This window comes from Xiphophorus hellerii, chromosome 9 (genome assembly GCF_003331165.1).
Source record: "Xiphophorus hellerii strain 12219 chromosome 9, Xiphophorus_hellerii-4.1, whole genome shotgun sequence".
NCBI classification, from domain to species: domain Eukaryota; kingdom Metazoa; phylum Chordata; class Actinopteri; order Cyprinodontiformes; family Poeciliidae; genus Xiphophorus; species Xiphophorus hellerii.
Genome location: NC_045680.1, coordinates 28,542,588 through 28,560,629, shown reverse-complemented (window position 1 = coordinate 28,560,629; position 18,042 = coordinate 28,542,588). Strand labels below are relative to the sequence as shown.

Genomic DNA, 18,042 nt, shown 5'->3' with positions numbered 1-18,042 from the left:
GTACTTTTACTCCGATACATTTTCAATGTGTGGTTTAGTTACTCGTTACAAAAAAGCGAGAGAGAGAAACGCAAGTGTTTTGACCCCACCTACTGATTGACCGCAACAAAGTCGGTAGCCTACTTGCCTGGGCTTGTTCATCACCACCAATAGGATACACCTGTTTCGCTTCTCCCATTAAACACAAAGCAAGTCTCGCAATCAGCAGCAGCCACATGGAGGAGGAGACGGAGACCACAACGACTGCAACTACGTCGGACACGGCTCCAGGGGAACCACCAGCTGGTGATGAGAGCCCATGGCCTTATTTAAACACAATACACTCTTTCGTGGGTGTTAAAGATTTGTCGTAGCGCATGAAGTTTATGTTATTCCTGCCCGAAGATGTGGAAATTCTATCTTACAAAAACTCCCCGTCCAACTTGAAGAAACACATCGAGGTAACTTCTTATGAAATGGTTACAATCCTCCTGTTTCAGTAACTATAGCTTGGTCACTAGGCACTACTGTATTGTGAAATCTTGAGCACAAATGAACTTTGTTTGGCATTGTTTCAGTTCCACACGTGGTGTATTTAGCTTAGGCCTAATGTTGACTGTAGCAGGCTACCTAGACTCCTCTGTTCAAGTGGGGACAGAAGCCATAGCGATAGCAATTTAGACTAAATTTAACGAATATAGGAAAGGCATGCAAGTTCAAAACCAGGTTTACAGATGCCAATAAGCTGCATTTCCCTCCCAATTCTTTTTTTCTTTTGCATAATGACCAGTTGTGTGCACCACCTACTGACTGTAGGATTGACTGATTCACGGATTTGTGAAGTAGAGTAATCGTAACAGCTCTTTTTCTTCATGTTGGCCGCATTTTCTGTACTATTTATTTTTCTCATTTTCAGCACTGACCTTACTTGAAGGGAAAACTTAAGGCTTACAAAAACTTTGTATTTTCTGTCCTGGAGGGTATACTAAGAAGCTGGTTCAGTTGTAAAGCAGGTTAAGTTAACATTGTGCTATAGGTAAAGCACCTAATTTTCTTAACTAAATGATGCCTGCAGGTATATCTATTAGCAGGTTTAATTTTGCCTGCACTTGGTTGTGTACATTATTTTAAGTGTATTTGACAAGTTTACCAAAATATAAAAAATGTCCTTCAAACTGCATTTGCCTTGTTTTACTTTTTACTTGTACTTTTCATTACATTACTTGAGTACATCCATTTTTACAGCAATTTCCATACTTAAGTACAAGAAGTTTCAGATACTTTAAGACTTTAACTCAAGTAACATTTCAGTCAGTGACTTGAACTTTTACCAAAGTCATATTTTGGAGAGGTACCTATACTTTTACTTGACTCTGAGATTTCAGTACTTTATACAACACTGCTCCTGCAGCTATTTATTCCTGTCATTTATTTTGATAAAGAAAGGGTAAACAATGTAAGATTTGCTTTAGTTTCATGCTAGTTGCCCCAGAATAAGTTCACAAATAAACTTTCAAATTTTGAGTGATCCATCTCTTTCAGGGGTTCTGCTCACTGTGCTTATTGGTATTTTGTTTTTCTTTGCAGACACATAATGACAGAGCTGATTGAATCAGAAAGAATTTATGTGGAGGAATTACAGAGCATCATGGAGGTACAGTATATGTGCATTCTCAGCAATGTCTTTTTGTTTCCTTATATCCAAGTAGATTCTGTCAGGATCTTGGGTTGGTTTGGAGTTTGATTTATTGATTCTAGTTTCATTATTATTCTGTGTTCCTTAGGCTCTTTTATAAGATCAGGCTGGTTTAGATTTACCTTAGTCAGTTCTTCTTGTTTCTAGTTTATTAGGTTTGATTGTGTCTCTTTGTTAATCATTATTACAGCTCTCTCTTATATCATAGTCTCAATCTGTTTATATGAAACAATGGACAGATAACACAAACTGGAAACAAATGGGGGGTAGGATTGTGACGTGTTATAAACCAATACCTTTACTGTGCTCTGGTTCATCTCGGCAGATAAAGCTCTTCTTGGGCATTCTGAGTGCGCATGTAGCTAGAAACACATCTTCAGATTTATAGTAGTGGAGATAAAAGATTTTCTCACCTTCCCAATATTCTAGAGCAGGGGTGTCAAACTCCAGTCCCCAAGGGCCACTGTCCTGCAGTTTTTAGATGTGCCACAGGTACAAAATACTGGAATGAAATGGTTTAATTGCCATTCTGTAGATAAGTTCTCCAGAACCTTGCTAATGACCTAATTATTGTATTCAGGTGTGGTACAGCAGAGGCATATCTAAAAGTTGCAGAGCAGTGGCCCTCTAGGACTGGCGTTTGACACCTGTGTTCTAGGGGATTACTATATGTGTCATCTTGTGTGTAGTAGTTTACTCAGTTGCAGCAGGTAGGGTACATATAGAGAGTTAAGAATTTGATGAAATCAAGAATACAACTTACAAAAAACTAGAACATCCAGGGCAACAGAAAATAATCCAACAAAGCCACGCAGGAAACCATGGGAACATCAGGGGGAAGAGACGAGAGTGACAAGGAGTCACTGGACAAACAGGGAAAGTGCGACTGAGACTAAATACTGGGAGATTGAGTGCTGGAATAAAAGACCTGGGCTGATGATCTAACTGATTGCAGTTGTGAGTAGTTGGAGCAGGAGCCAGGATGAGGAGAGGGAAAGAGAAAGTGACACAGGAGCGCGAGACTGAATTAGTCTGTGGTTGCTTTAGTTTCATGTGGTTCGTCCCGAATATGAGGCTTCGAACGTCACCGCTTGCTCCATCAACACAGGCCTCGATACATGCTTCTTAAAAATCCTCCTGGATTGACACACGCTTCAAAGCCTCGGCACAGAAGACACATCACCTATAAATATATAAAAACTCCCCATACAATAGTCTCATTGATTGGCAAAAGGATCTTACTGTTGTATTAAAGCAAATAGTGAAATTTGTTAAAAATAAATGTAAATGGTCAAAATGTTGTAAATTGAATATTAAATATTACGATTTGTTAAGATTCAGGTTTATTAAGAAATAAATGTTTATTCAATGCTTTAATCTTCCAAATTTGGCTGAAATTAAACCTTCCTGATTGAAGCTGTAATAACCTCCTGATTATGGCAAAGGATTAATGAAAACTTTGAAAATGTTATTTGAAATTATTGTCTATTAGAGAAAGTTTGAAACTTCTGTAGACCCTCATGGAAGATAATTCAATACAGACTCCAGTGACTTTGTTCACAGGGACTAAAAATATGTTATCAATCAAAAAACAATATAAAATCAAGAAAATTATGGACAATCCTGGGCATCGTACTCATATGTAAATTAGGGTAAAACGTTTGGTCACGGTATCACATTAGATTTGTCATGCGGCCACGCCCACTGGCCAGCGGTCTAAGTAATGGACCGCCAACTCCTTTATCTCTGGGTAAAGTTTCATGTTGATTTTGTCAACATAAAACTTTTTGAGTTTTAAGTGTTGTTGCAGACCAGGGATCAGTGACCTTGTAGGAGATGAGACAATTTAATTTTCATGGTGAATAAACAAACTTTCAAGCCTGGCTACACCTGTTGGACATGCATAAAAAGTCAGTATATTGATATCTTTAGATCCACCATGCCTTGTGAGTAAAACTTTCTAAATTTCTAGCCTATCAATTAAAACCTCTAGTAGGAGCATGGGTAAAAGAGAGATTAAGGTAGGTATTGGGAAGCTTAATAAATTTTATAAAATTTCATACCTCCGTAGCAAAGTAAGGTAGATGAAGAGGATGTTCTGAAAATTGTATAGAGCACTGTGGAGTGATTTCTACTGCAAATTTTATGTTGCGTTCGCATCCTTATATGTGCAAAATTAAGTGAGTTTTTGTATATGTTTAGGCCTCCAAAAAGCCACTTGAATTTGGAAGCTCACTACAATAGCGTCATACTCACCCATCCGACTCCCTCCACACTCAGATAGCAAGCTGGCAACAGTTGAAAGGATGTTAGGAATGTGCTGGAATAAGTCCCACAGCAACTCCAAACTATTAACTTCCAGTAGCTAACATCCACTGCTATTTTCCTCTATAAGCAACCCTACTGTAGGACTAGCCTGGCCATTTGCAAACTTCTGCCCATGTCCCTCTTGAAAATGAGATCTACTGTAGATCTCAACAGGGTTTACCTGGTTAAATAAAGGAAATACAATAAAAAAATTGCCTTCCTGTGCAATTCTGCTTGACTGTAGTCTGCCTGTTGTTTTGAAACTACAAAAGAGTCCCCACCTCCAGGAAGCAATTGTTTTAAAGTAGACAAGGGTCTGGACCCTCTGGATGAAGCAACTAGCGTAGAACAAGGAGCTGGTTTTTACCAGGCTATTTCAGGCCAGGACAGGATGGTTTTGGCTCAGGTCAGTCTACCCAACACCTAAAGAATACCTTAAATGTTATTCCAACAAAGGGAGACTCTTGACTTTTACATTTGTTAGAGAGATTGATGGAAAACCTAATTTGCCTTCATTGACTACTTTTTCCTTCATTTTGTTCTATTTATCTCTGTACCTGCTCCACAGGGCTATGTTGCTGAGCTGAATAACTCGGGGCTCTGCCATCTCATCCCCCCCACGCTAGAGAATAAGCAAGATGTGCTGTTTGGCAACCTGCCAGAAATATATGATTTTCATAACAAGTAGGTCAAATTTTTTGTTGTCTGTCTTTGTGTCGTTATATTCTGATGTAAGTAGAATATAAGTAGAAGAAGTAGACAGGGTTGTTAACACAAATCACAGGGAAGACAAGGAAACCATTTATTTGGTTAGTAAGACATGTTATGTTATGTGTGATTTTGTATGTGCTTGTGCTTTAAAAATGGCCAGGCAGCTAGGAAGCAGCTTATCTTGCAAATTTATGATGGAAATGTCTTGTGAATATGGCTTGTGAGTACATTACTTTATCACTGTCTACACTCATTTATCCTTGTAGAAGAGTACAATGCCTATCTCCAGTAGTTATTGAGCAAGAAGGGGGTTCACTATAAATAGATGACCAGTCCATTACAGGGCAATACAGATGTTCAAAAGAAAAAACAAACATGCATGCACTCACCTCTAAGGACAATTGACAGTGACCAATTATTGCGAGATCTGAAATGTCCAAATCAGACCCATAGATGGTTTTGTAAAAAATTATGTAAAATGTACATATTAACTGTCAAGTGAAAATTATCTGGAATGGCCTTTTCTCTGATAGTTTTTTACCTTGGAGCTGACAACATTTTAATACGGTGTATTCACACCAGACTTGTTTAGTCATTTTAATCAACCTCCAGTTCATTTGCCTAGAAAATACTATTTATTTGAGGAGCGCAATTGAACTCTGATGCGGACCAAAAAAGTGAACTCTTGTCCGCCTACAAACTTCGGTCTCTGGTTTGGTTGAAGTGAACTCTGGTGCGGTTCGAATGTATATGTAAATGCCAATCAGACTGAAGACTGCTACAAAAGCAGGAAGTGGACTACAGCAATGGGCATTTTGGGTAAATGCCACCAAAACAAGTGTGTGTGTCTTGTGGTCTTTTGCTAAAGACAAAAGAGAAACCTACAGTACAACCACTAAAATCTGACACCACTCCATTCTTGTCCATATTTTATGAAGAAGAATGTTGCGTTCAACGTTTTTTGAGTTGTTTCCTTCAGTAGTTCTTGGTGATGTGCCACCACAGGCGAGGGAGTGAACAGGTTGCTCAATGGGTTTGGCTCATTGAACACATGCAGTGAGAAAGTGAACCACAGCAGCTGAAAATTTTACAACATTTGCAACTTTAATCGCCAGTCAAACTGAGTCTACCAGACTATCAGGTGGAAAAATACCCCTATTCTCCCATCTGTCAATAGAGACAGCAGCAAGGATCATGATAATAGTGGAAGTATTTTATAAGCACACATAGCCAGGACAAAGTAATGAATGAATGAATGTGCAACAGGTTTAGGTTTAGATAAGTTAAACCAGATAAAACTTATTTGGACTGTTAAGTGTTTAAAACTAGCTTTTAGAAAGTTTTTTAACTGTGCAAATGTGATTCTGATTTGCAGCATATGGATTCATGAAGATTGGTCTGATAAGAGCCTGTGGAATAGCAGGAATTTAGTTTGGACTGTTTTTTATCTGCAGAACATTCCTCATGGAGCTGGAGAACTGTGCAGAGAATCCAGAACTGGTTGGAACCTGTTTTCTGAAGAGGGTGAGTAGATGAACAGATTCAAACACTGCAGCGATAGATTTGGCATGGGAGATTTGATTGCATATAGAAGCATAAACTGGAACCAGACGAACATTCCTATGCACCATGAAAAGGAATGTGGGCAAACTTTGCCCATGTGGGCAAACTTCAGGTATGCCCACATGGCATACCTGAAGTTGAGATGTGTGATATATGTTTGGAGAAACAGGACATTTGGAAGACAAAGGAAGGATCAGATTTTATTTTAATTCAGAGATGGACTAAAATGGGTGAAGTACTGTAATTGTCTATGGGGTGCTGTTTGTAAAGTTCCAGTCAAAAATTAACATCAAAAAGCCAGGTGATTTGTGATAGACTGCATCCATCCATCCATCGTCTTTTCCATCAGTAACTAGATTGCATGTCGGTAGTTAGAGAAAGAAGTTATTAATGGGATAAGTCAGCTGTTATCATCAGTTGAATTTGCATATTAACTAGCTACGTACATATTTAGCTTAGAAATAAATATTAGCCTCAAACTAAATATTTAGATCACTATTGAGAACTTAGCATCAATGTTTGGCTTATGTAATTATTAATAATTATGATGAATAATGTATTATTAATTTAATGAATAATACATCTTCTTTCAACAACCAACTGTGTTTTTTCCAATGTCAATCACCCAAATATAATCAATATAAATCCTCCCCAACCCAAACAATACTACTCAATGTCCCTTCAATACAGCATCACACTGGCTGGTTATTATAAATGAGAGAATGTGAAGAGGAATCATGCATGAGTACACGTCCAACTGATCAAGATGCAAATTAAAAACTTGCAGAGTTTCCTTCACCTTAAACAAAATCAGTCAGAATGCTCACCCTTTTTTCCTGTAAAGGCATACATGACACATGAAAATATATTGAAGGCAAATAACTCACTTTTATAGAAGCTCTGCTTCTTCCAATGTTCAAGTCCACAAACATTCTGGAAGCTTCCCGCACTGCTGAGCTGAAGCATTACTTCCAGTAACAAAAATATTCAAATCCAGTTTACTCAAAATAACCTAGTCTTGTACCTTTCTCAGGCCAAACATGTACATTACTCACATTACTTGAGTTGAATAAACAGTTTAGTGAGACTTAAATAAAGCATACAAACCTAATTTAAGAAAGAATAGAGTGAATAAACTGCTCTCATAAATGATTCACTTCAGTTTTTGCTCATGTTACCTCTTCATCATTGTTTCTTTTTCTCTCCATGTGTACATCATTTCAGCTTAAAACAGGACGAGGTGTTTTAATGAGAATGCAGACACTTACCAATAGTTCTACAGCAACTGCAACAGTCACTGTGCTAGCTAGATCATCAGCATGCATTTATTTAAAGGCTTGCAAAATCAAGCTTTTGTTTTGATAGTCCACTTTCAATTATTAGCAAGTGAATTTGCATATAAGTTAAATATTTAGTTTGGAGGGAAATCTTTAGTTTGAAGTTAAATATTTGGTTTGCTAGCTACATATCTTAGTTTAGAGCTAAATATTTAGTTTGTAAACATAACTTGATGAGTCTGCTGGGTTTCTTTAGACAGAAAAGTTCTGAGCTCCTTTGAATAATGAACTGAGCTTCATGCACTGCTTGACAACTGGGATTGATTAGAATGTATTTAAGATTGAATTTAAATGACTGGAGGCCACATTTGTTGTGAATTGGTACTATAGAAATAAACTGAATTCAATTAAACTGAATATTTAACTTAGTAATTACATATTTAGTTTGAAACTGGCGTGAAGTCTTGGTGTAAATTCAAACTGGAAGACTCTTCAGCCTCACCTGCATCATCCAGTTGCTGCGTTACGTTCATCGCCGCCAACCTATCAACACCGGACCATGCCCCGTCACGACCAATCATCGATCAAGCTCCCGCTTTTAATGACCTTCATCCATGGCATTATTTGCTATCCAACTACGCTTAACCCACCTCCGCTCCTTCTCCACCTCCATTCTCCCAGCTCTTCAGGCTTCCATCCTATCTCTGACCTCCACCAACAGTGTACGGGCCCTGGGAGGAAGACATCCCTAATCAGCATCGGGAATACTCATCCAATCTAATTGCAATTCACAGCACAATGTCTTCTGCCGGGCTGAGCGCCAAAGAACTTTAATCCATTTATGTCAATGAACTTTTTTAATTGCTGTTTTTCTCCGTCTGAGTCTCCGCAGATTGAATTATATATGAACGAAAAACATGGTGAAAATATGACATAAAAAAAAAAGTTAATTTTTTTCTCTTATGACTAAATAGATATTTAGTCATAAGAGATATTTAGTCATATTATTGCTGTTAATATTTGGCTGTGTAACTTTATAAACGGCACCCCATAGTTGTCAGTGTCTAAAGTAAAGCCTCATAAAACATGGAGTAGTCAACTGGTCCCGAACATATGAATGAAGTGCTGCTGTTCACTCTGACATGTCTGTGTTGTCAGAAAGAAGAGCTTCAGGTGTATGAGAAGTACTGCCAGAATAAACCCCGCTCTGAGGTGGTGTGGCGGCAGTGTGGAGACAGCCTCTTCTTTCAGGTAAAACGCACTGGACTTTACTATGACTTAGAAAAAGGTGTTTGGATGAAGATTACCATTTGCTGCATTAACGAACAGCCTAATTTCTTTTTATAAAGATGCAACATTCAGTATTTCCCCCAGAAAACTAGCTAAGCCCGGTGGTCGGGGCACCGAGGCGGCCCATTGTGTTTTTGTATTAAAAGATGTTAAGTTGACAGGAAATGTATAAATATTAATGGGTAGTTATGTTACAGGATGACATTTTCAAAAATACTCAAACCCACAACTATAGTCATAAAAACAGCAAATAAAAAAAATACAATTAAAGTAAATATCAATTATTTGTACTTCTGTTAAATGCAAATTAAGTCACCACCTCCTTCAGGTTCCCCATTCCATCAGGGGCCACATAAATGCTAATATTTTAACATAGCCCACAGTATAAAAATTATGCATTTGTTATGTGAGAATATCAATGCTTTTAAATCTGATTTAATGGCTTCAGCACAGATCGTTTAACATTTTAATTTAAGATTTTAAGGAACTGGCAAGTTTGTTTTGTAAAAGTTCAAAGAACAATTTTCATAGTTTCGTTACCAAGTTAAATCTTTGAGTTTGAGCTCTATTTGTTAATAAATATATCTTAGTAAACTACAATTGTCACTGATAGATTTTAAGGTTAAGACAATTAAACTAACTCATTTCAGACTTCAATAAATCCACGTTGAAATGCTGTTAGTGGTGCTGATGTTCTTGGCAGCAAGAAGGGCCCCTAAATTAAATTCTGCTCAAGGTCTCATACAACCTTGGACCAGCCCTGCAAGAGCTAAATCCGCTGCACTGCGCATCTCTCTGCTGGATACACAGGAACAAATGGGAAATGTAATTTATGTGGCTTTAGTAGCTCTTGCATTTTGTGTGTATTGAGTTTATAATAAGCACCACAGAGACTGTTCTGGTTGCCTGAGTTTTATGGGACAAATTTTTCCTGATTTCCACGTGCAGCGAACTGCAAGTAGGTAAAGGATTTGATATGGTGCAGTTTGAATAATAATAATAATAATAATAATATGATGATGATGATGATTATTATAATAGCAATAATAATAATTATCATCATCATCATCATAATCATAAATAAGACCAGCATGGTGAGTGACTACAAGGCGATCACGAATGCTGCTCCTCCATGGGGTTAACCACCAGTCTAACTAATGGACACATAAACACAGGGCAGCCTGTGTGAAATGTAGACGCACGCTGCACATAATTCTTTGTTCACAAAGATATATAATTCTTTCACTGCATGCTTAACACACACATCTAAAAGCGCAACTATAGCTTAGCGGTTGACATTGAGCTGCACAAGCAGAGCGAACGCGGAGGCTTTTAAACGTGACTCATACCTTGATGAAGAATCCTCCAAAGAAACATGAGTCCTCACAGCGGTACGATACAAGACATATTTCTAAGTCTGATGAAGACCTTTGTCCTTATTGACAACAGGAGTGTCAGAAGAAACTGGACCATAAACTGTCCCTGGATGCCTACCTGCTGAAGCCTGTACAGAGGATCACCAAATACCAGCTTATGCTTAAGGTACAAACAGACAGAATTGGTAATCCAGTACTTGTTCTCTCTTTGGACACAAGGACACTTCACCAATTTTTGCTAAATAATTAGCTATGAGTTTGACTAGGCATTAAACCTATGTTCAGATTGTTCAGAAGTACTTTTCCTGGAGGTTGTATTCACATTCTAGCCCCTGCTCTTTGAGTATAGCCTTCACTATTTGGTCTGACAGTTCTTTACAACTCAGACAGACAAAGACACATACCCAATTAGCTGTCAAAAAAGTCATCTTTTTCTCAGCTACCACATCTGTTTAGCCATGGTTCGTAGTTTATTTCATAGCTCTTTGATGAGCCATGAAGGGATTCTTGTTGTTAAATACAGTTTCCAGTGATGTACTTCTTTCACAACTGGACAGTACAGTATGGATTACAACTGCAGGACTACTCAAAAATATGTTTTTAAAGAACAGTGGGGAAAAAACTGGATCTGACAAGAATGTAAGTGAGTTTACAAAAATTCCTGACTGGTACATTGAAAAATTGTTTACATCACAGATCCATCCTGGGAAGAACTCTTGTCTGATAAGAGACATGGTTCACAGGAAATCATTCCAAAGGGTCATTGAATGCAGCGTGATGGAAAGTTCTTTTCGTACTCATGATAAAAAACAAGAAGGTTGGAATTCTTACTCCAAACTGCTGAGGTCCACAGTTTTCCTCCGTGAACTCAAACAACCCACTGAATGGCATGGTTTTAAAACCAGATGCCCCAAATAAAACTAGCAGAGTTGTATTATTTCCTGAATTGACTACTTATTTCATGTCTGACAGGAAATGTTAAAATGCAGTAAGGGAGAGGAGATGGCTGAGCTGGAGGAGGCCTTAGCTACCATGCTGGACATTGTCAAGTCTGTCAATGACTCCATGCATCAAATAGCCATCACTGGATTTGAGGTGAGTAAAAAGAATATGGACGGATGGATGGATGATGGAAACAGAATGTGTGCATATCGCTTCTACTAAAGGAGCATTTATTTCAGAACAAGAGTGTAGTCATATTTTCCACAATGAAACAAAAATGTTTAATGTAATGAGACAAATGATAAAATATTTTAAAATGAATTTTAATGAACAATGTGTGTACAGACAGACCCATTCAGTGAATGAGTATTATTTAAAAGTCCATTTATTTCAGGATATTTATCATTTAATGAAACACATTATGTAGCGTAATTACACACAGATGTTTTCAAGCCTTTATTTCTGTTGATCATAATAATTTCCTATACATTTTGTAAAATTCAGCTAGATTTAAAGCGGAACTCACAATATACTCCAGGGGGATCTGTCACAGGAATCAGGTAAAACAGTTGTCCCCAACCACCGGACCGGTACGGGGCCGCGCAAGAAATGATGAACTACTTCCGGATCTTTTATTATGAAAATCCTAAACCGGATTTTACCGGTTACGTCTTGCGCTTCAAAATTGAGCCAACTTGCAACAGAATGAGTAACAAAACAACATCGGAGTACAGTGAACCCTCGCTATTTCGCGGTTCACCTTTCGCGGTCTCGCTGCTTCACGGATTTGCATCGTGCATTGTGTTCTGCATTCTGATTGGCTAAACAGTCTCTCCGCTTCTTCTCTACCTGTGTGTCAACAACGTTGCGGTTTAATATGTACACGTACGTAAAACAGCTTGCCATATTTAACATAATCGATGGTGGCATGTCGGTTTATAAGAATCTTTTTGCCCAGAAGAAGAAAAAAGAGCGACAACATCTACCGATAACTATGTTCTTCTCTCGAAAAAACACACCTGAGCCCCTGCCCTATTTATCCTTGATGCCCCTAGTGCCCTTTTTGAGTTGTTTTTTTTTTTTCAAAAATTTTTATTTTTTATTTTTAATCTGTATGTCAGAAGGCCTGTTTGTGCCCCTCAGCAATAATATTTAGCTAAATATAATAATTTAGTAAAAATAAACTAGTCTGGCTGCCCTCAGTCTAATAATGACTCTCAGAGCCTCCATGTTGTTCAGACACCGGGTCCATGGTGAGGACGGGGGCGGATCTGTGTCCTGTAACTATCAAATTATGGGCAAGAATATTTTTTTATACACTGGTTTGTGAATAAAAACGTAGGTCTGATGCTGACGTTAGAAAAACTGTTTCTATTTATATTTTTATAATCGTCCTTACAATAGCGGAACATCCTGATATTAGACACGGTACCGACTGTCACCGCGAGTCGCAACGCAGCTCAAAGCCCCGGTACCACCCGGTACCACCTGCTCTCTGTTCGCTCTGCTTCTCCGTAACGTTTCTACCAGGCGGTTTAAAGCCGCTACCGACGGGATCTGGGCTGGAGGTTCGCGGCTGTAAATAGAACTTATTGCAGAACCTCAAGTGTTAAAGGAAGATTCGGCCCAGAGCATTTAGAGTTCACAAAATAAACATCAGAGAAAATACTGTAGCAATAATTAGAACCGCAGCAAAAAGCCAAACATGCCACAATGAAATGAATCAAAATGTCCCCAAAGCATCGGTGGACTGATGGGGGCCACCGGGGGATTCCAGGTAGATTCCAGGTGGATTCCGCAGTGGCTGTTCCTCCAGGGCCGGCCCAAGGTAATATGGGGCCTTAGACAGAAACCCCCCCTCCCTCCGGAACCGTCCTACTAAGAACCTCAGCATCACTAACATGTTTAAATATAGATACGGTGAAGTCTGTGAGAGGAGACCAGGTTTATTGGCAGAGTTTAAAATCAATCACTGATTATTGGTTATTTGCTGTGATGTATTTGTGAACAAACCCAATTCAAACACAAAGATTACACCATATTGTAGCCATGGTAACACAACAATCAAACTATCAAGATGATTCTTTAAACTTTTACAAAGTAAACTTCCTAATTAAATCCTAAATGTACTATTAATTTTTCTCAGCTGAATGCATTAAATAAAATGTAATAACATTGTCATTCTCTATAATTGATGCTACAGGTTTAGATCTATGGTCTGTGTTACAATTAAACCATTTCTAGAGGCCTCTGAGTGTCTGGAAGCCCCTGAATGTCTGGAGGCCCCTGAATGGCCCCTACCAGCAGCTACTGAGTTTTCTTTGCCTTGATATCCCAGTCTTATAATTGTGTATGAAAAAATATTCTTGCCCATAATTTGATAGTTAGAGGGCATAGCTCCGCCCCCTCCTCCTTACCATGGACCCGGTGACTGAGTAATAGTAATAACCAGTGGTGGGAAGTAACGAAGTACAAGTACTTCGTTACTGTACTTAAGTACAATTTTCATGTATCTGTACTTTACTTAAGTAGATTTAATAATGGGTACTTTCTACTTTTACTCCACTACATTTTACAGTAAGTATCTGTACTTTCTACTTCACTACATTTCTACAAAAGTGTCGCGTTACTCGTTACATCCAAGTCGCACTGCTCTCTTTTTGTCCGTTAAAATATGAAGTTCAGGGACTTTAAGGTGGCGCCGTAAAATCCAAGCAATAACGTGACTTAGTGTCTGTTGTCACCCATCGCCTCCCCCTTTACTAGCACGCGGAGCTCCAGACATGCGCAGTGGTTTCCTCTGAGCGGGAGAAGATGTCTAACTAATCGATAATAGCTGCATAAATCATAAGATATGACGACATGTAAAACCAGCAGCGCTTCGCTTTCACAGACGGTGGGACTTTGTCCAACTTTTAGCGTCACTTGGAAGGAAAGCTTAAAGAAAGGTAAGATCTGTGGACGTGATGCTAGCAAAGCTAGCTGTACTGAGACACATGTTGCATCTGCGATGAAAAAAAGTTGTCACTCATGCGCTGAATTATTGTGTGGATTCAGGAACGATCCGATTCTTCTGGACGGATCTTTACTAAGGTTGATGGGACTGAAGCCTCACTGAGAGCCGTTCTTTGTTCTTGTATACACTGCAATAGCTATATGTAGCTATATATATATATATATATATATATATATATATATATATATATACACACACACACATTTATTTAATTGCCGAATAAGTAAAAGTTGAACGTATGAACACAGAGCATGCTCATTGATTGATTTTGTCTCCTGTCATGGTGGCAAACATGCAGTGGGAGGGAGGATGAGAACAGTCATGGTGCTCCTTCTGCTTGTTGCGCCGTTGGACAGTGTTCATAGTGTTGTTGTAATGTTACAATTACAACTGTAATTGTAACATAGCAATTACAGTTAATTGCTATGTTTCATGGTTTAATGGTGCAGACAGTTGTGGTTTCTGACATGGGCAATATGGGCAACCGCCCAGGGCGTTATTTTTATAGGGATGGCAGGCGACCTCTGCGGATTGTAGCACAGCGATGAAAGCAAAACAGAATGAAATGAGTTGTAATTGATACTGATTAAATATATTTCAGCTCTAAGTATTTATATCTAGGTGTTTTTATGGAAATGTGGATCTTTCAGATCAATCTGAGAACCAATTTTGATAGGTGCACTTCATTTTATTGTGTCATGTAGCGCAGGGCGCTGGTCTTGGTCTCGTGTTCAGTGGTCTTGACTACAACTCTGCTACGTGGCTCCTCGATTGCATGTCTTCCCCCCCACACCTTCGTTCCATCCCCTTTCAGTTGGATTTCTTTCTAAATAAATGTCACTAATGAAGTTCATGCTACGTTAGGACAGGAAATAAGATGTTTCCATCCCTGAAATTATGATGCATAGAATCACATATCTAAGTCTAAACTCTTACAGAGAATAAACACAATAAGAACATGTTTAATCTGTGACATTGTTTATTAAAATGGCACATTTATGATGTATTCAAATTAAATACTATCGGCACACTTAATGATATTAGCGATTAGGTTACGTATTCAGCAAGTACTTTTACTTTTAATACTTAAGTATTTTTAAAAGCCAGTACTTTTTTACTTTTACTTAAGTAAAATGTTAATGTGGTACTTTGACTTTTACTTGAGTACATTTTTGCCTGTGTATTTGTACTTTTACTTAAGTACATTTTTTGAGTACTTTCTCCACCACTGGTAATAACAATGACTGAGTCATTATTAGACTGAGGGCAGCCAGTCTAACAGACTTGTTTATTTTTACTAAATTATTATATGTAGCTAAATATTATTGCTGAGGGGCACAAACAGGGCCTTCTGACACACAGATTAAAAATAAAAAATGTTAAAAAAAAATTTTTGAAAAAAAAACAAAACTCAGAGTGTCATGATGGGTTTAAGGTTTCTAGCCCACATGCAGAACACAAGACAGGAGAGTTGGAATTAGTTTAAGTGATTTATTAAGATTACACAATTATCAGAGTGTGGCAAAGTGGTCTGGTCCAGGGAATCAGCGGTAACGGGCAGCAGTGGTTCACTGCAAGGGGAAAGAGCAGATTAGTGAGTTCAGGGGTCGTGGGAACATGGAAATCTCAGATCAAACGCAGGTTGTTTCTTACTTGTGGTGGTTGGATCTGAATCTTGGAGGGTAACTGAGTATGTCCAGGGTCTCGGTTTCTTAGTGGGTCCAGGAACAACGGAGGAGTGCGGCGGAGAATGGACAGGTAGGCTCGGGTGCAACGGAGACACAGAGGAGTGGTTCGACCGCCAGCCGTGGGATCCAGGAGATACTTGCAAAACAACGGAGAGGTGAGTCTGGGAACTCGGGCAACCAGTGGGTACTTTCCACGGTGTCACGAGGGAGGTTCTGAAACCAGGAAAACTGCCAGGATCTAATCAGCGGGTCCAGAGTGTCAAAGGGATCACCTGAAGGCAACAGAGAAAACACAAACAAAATCACTGGAAGGCTCAAGGCAACGAGGAACACAGAGACAGGGCCCAAGGGGGCTCAGAGGTACCGTGACTGGCAAACACTCAGGCGACGCTGGACTGGTGGTCAACTCCTAATGTATGCTCCGCTGATGAGGGTAATCGATGACAGCTGAGGATGATGATGACACCACCGCACTCCAACCGGAACCTGTCGCCATCTGGTGGAAAGAGGTGGAAAAGGCGCACAGGAAAACCCCACCAAGAGAACCAGAGAACCCCGGAACATAACAAAGAGGGCACTAGGGGCATCAAGGATAAAGGGGCAGGGGCTCAAGCCCCCTCCCCTCCCTGGCATGTGCCTATGGATGTCAGACAAATTCTGGGGCGTTTTGTGTGTCTCTACTTATTTCCGAGCCCAATTAAGTAATTTCACGTTCAAAAACAAGCCCCCAAAACACAGCAACCCGCGACTCATTAAATTTGCAAGCAACTTTAAAGAAGAAACCAGCATAAAGTCGTTTATAATAATCAGACAGAAACTCAAAATAGTTCTCGTTTTTCCAGCAACAAAATGCGCATGTCTCTCCTCTCTCCATTATTTACGTTTCTGTCATTGCTGACACTGTCGCATAGAAACGGCTGTCGCTCCCCAAGAGTCGTAGAGGAAATAAAATTAAATTACAAATATATATATACATATATATATATATATATATATATATATATATATATATATATATATATATATACAGTATATGTATATATAATAACGCACAGTAATTTGGATAAGTAACTTTAATGTGATTCCTGGATTTGAAAAAGCAATGCGTTAAATTACCAGTTACTGAAAAAAGTAGCGCGTTGCAAAGTAACGCGTTACTGATATTGCTGCTCTTTGAACAATCTTTAATTAATTTGAGGTACAAAAATATTTAATTTCCGTTTGGGATCAATAACGTATCTTTGAATTTGAATTGAGTTTGAATTTACAATGAACTTTATTGTAAAATCATAAAGTCATGATTTTCACTAGTGATTATTGTATGCTTCCACAAACTAGCTCTCATGAACTCCTTTTCTCTGCAGACACATTTCCAAAGCAGTCTATTCTTATTTCACATCATTCATTACCTCTGGTTATGTTGTGATACTTCATGATGTTCTTCGCATTGCTTTATTGGCATGAAATATCAGTCATTATAAAAGGAATGTACACCCTTGTTCATGTATTGGGTTTTAATGGGAAAATGATGAGATTGTTTAATCAGGTTGTAATTTTATGTATCCACATTTAACCTCAATTGTACAATACTACGGAGCCTCTAGGGTACATGGGGATTTTTTTTCTTTTGCATTACCTTGCATTACCTCACAAAACTTTTACGTTACCTCGCAATAATGAACTGATTAGTTCATGCGGCATATTTAAATACGTTAAGCCTTTCTTATGGTGGCCATCGTACTTTATACTATAATATAAGGCTTTTGTAAGGTTTTTCCATGCATGCTATTATCTTGTTGTGAAATATCTGAAGTTTTATATCTTTTTCTTCAGGATTGAAAGGCACCACAAACCTATGATATAAACAGAAACTTTCTGTTAGACGGAAAGAAATAAAAAAATACATCGAAACTATTTGGACTATTTCTGAGTTATTATCGTGGGGTAATGAGACAGGTTTGATTGTCTCTATTGTGCTGGTAGTCTGAATGGTTTAAAGGGCCATTTTTATGTGCAGTTCCATCTCAACTTTACAGAGACATAAACATGCAGTGAATAAATCGCGTTTCAGTCAGTTTTTTGCACCAAAGAGTTAATAATAATAAACACGTTTTCACTGAGGCTCTGTAAGAGCCATATGAATGAAATAAGTAATTATATGACAGGAGCACACGGCTTTGACACTCCGGTGGTGGGT

The 18,042-nt window shown here is 38.5% G+C and overlaps 1 protein-coding gene and 1 long non-coding RNA gene across 5 annotated transcripts in view; one reads left to right on the top strand and one right to left on the bottom strand.

Annotated features, from left to right (window-relative positions):
- mcf2l2 (MCF.2 cell line derived transforming sequence-like 2) overlaps positions 1–18,042 on the top strand; it is a 110,776-nt gene that overhangs the window by 32,830 nt on the left and 59,904 nt on the right. For all 3 annotated transcript variants that reach the window (XM_032572508.1, XM_032572507.1, XM_032572506.1), the window contains exons 16-21: positions 1,567–1,633; positions 4,551–4,666; positions 6,148–6,217; positions 8,692–8,784; positions 10,273–10,365; positions 11,172–11,294. In XM_032572508.1, coding sequence (XP_032428399.1) covers positions 1,567–1,633; positions 4,551–4,666; positions 6,148–6,217; positions 8,692–8,784; positions 10,273–10,365; positions 11,172–11,294 — 562 coding nt within the window. The remainder of the gene's footprint in view (positions 1–1,566; positions 1,634–4,550; positions 4,667–6,147; positions 6,218–8,691; positions 8,785–10,272; positions 10,366–11,171; positions 11,295–18,042) is intronic.
- On the bottom strand, positions 15,575–16,423 carry LOC116726074 (uncharacterized). 2 transcript variants are annotated; one of them, XR_004340534.1, is made up of 3 exons: positions 16,210–16,423; positions 15,811–16,117; positions 15,575–15,596 (listed from the first exon to the last, which is right to left on the bottom strand). It is a non-coding gene; the product is annotated as an uncharacterized LOC116726074 (long non-coding RNA). The 2 variants fall into 2 exon arrangements; XR_004340533.1 differs by lacking the exon at positions 15,575–15,596 and adding an exon at positions 15,697–15,728.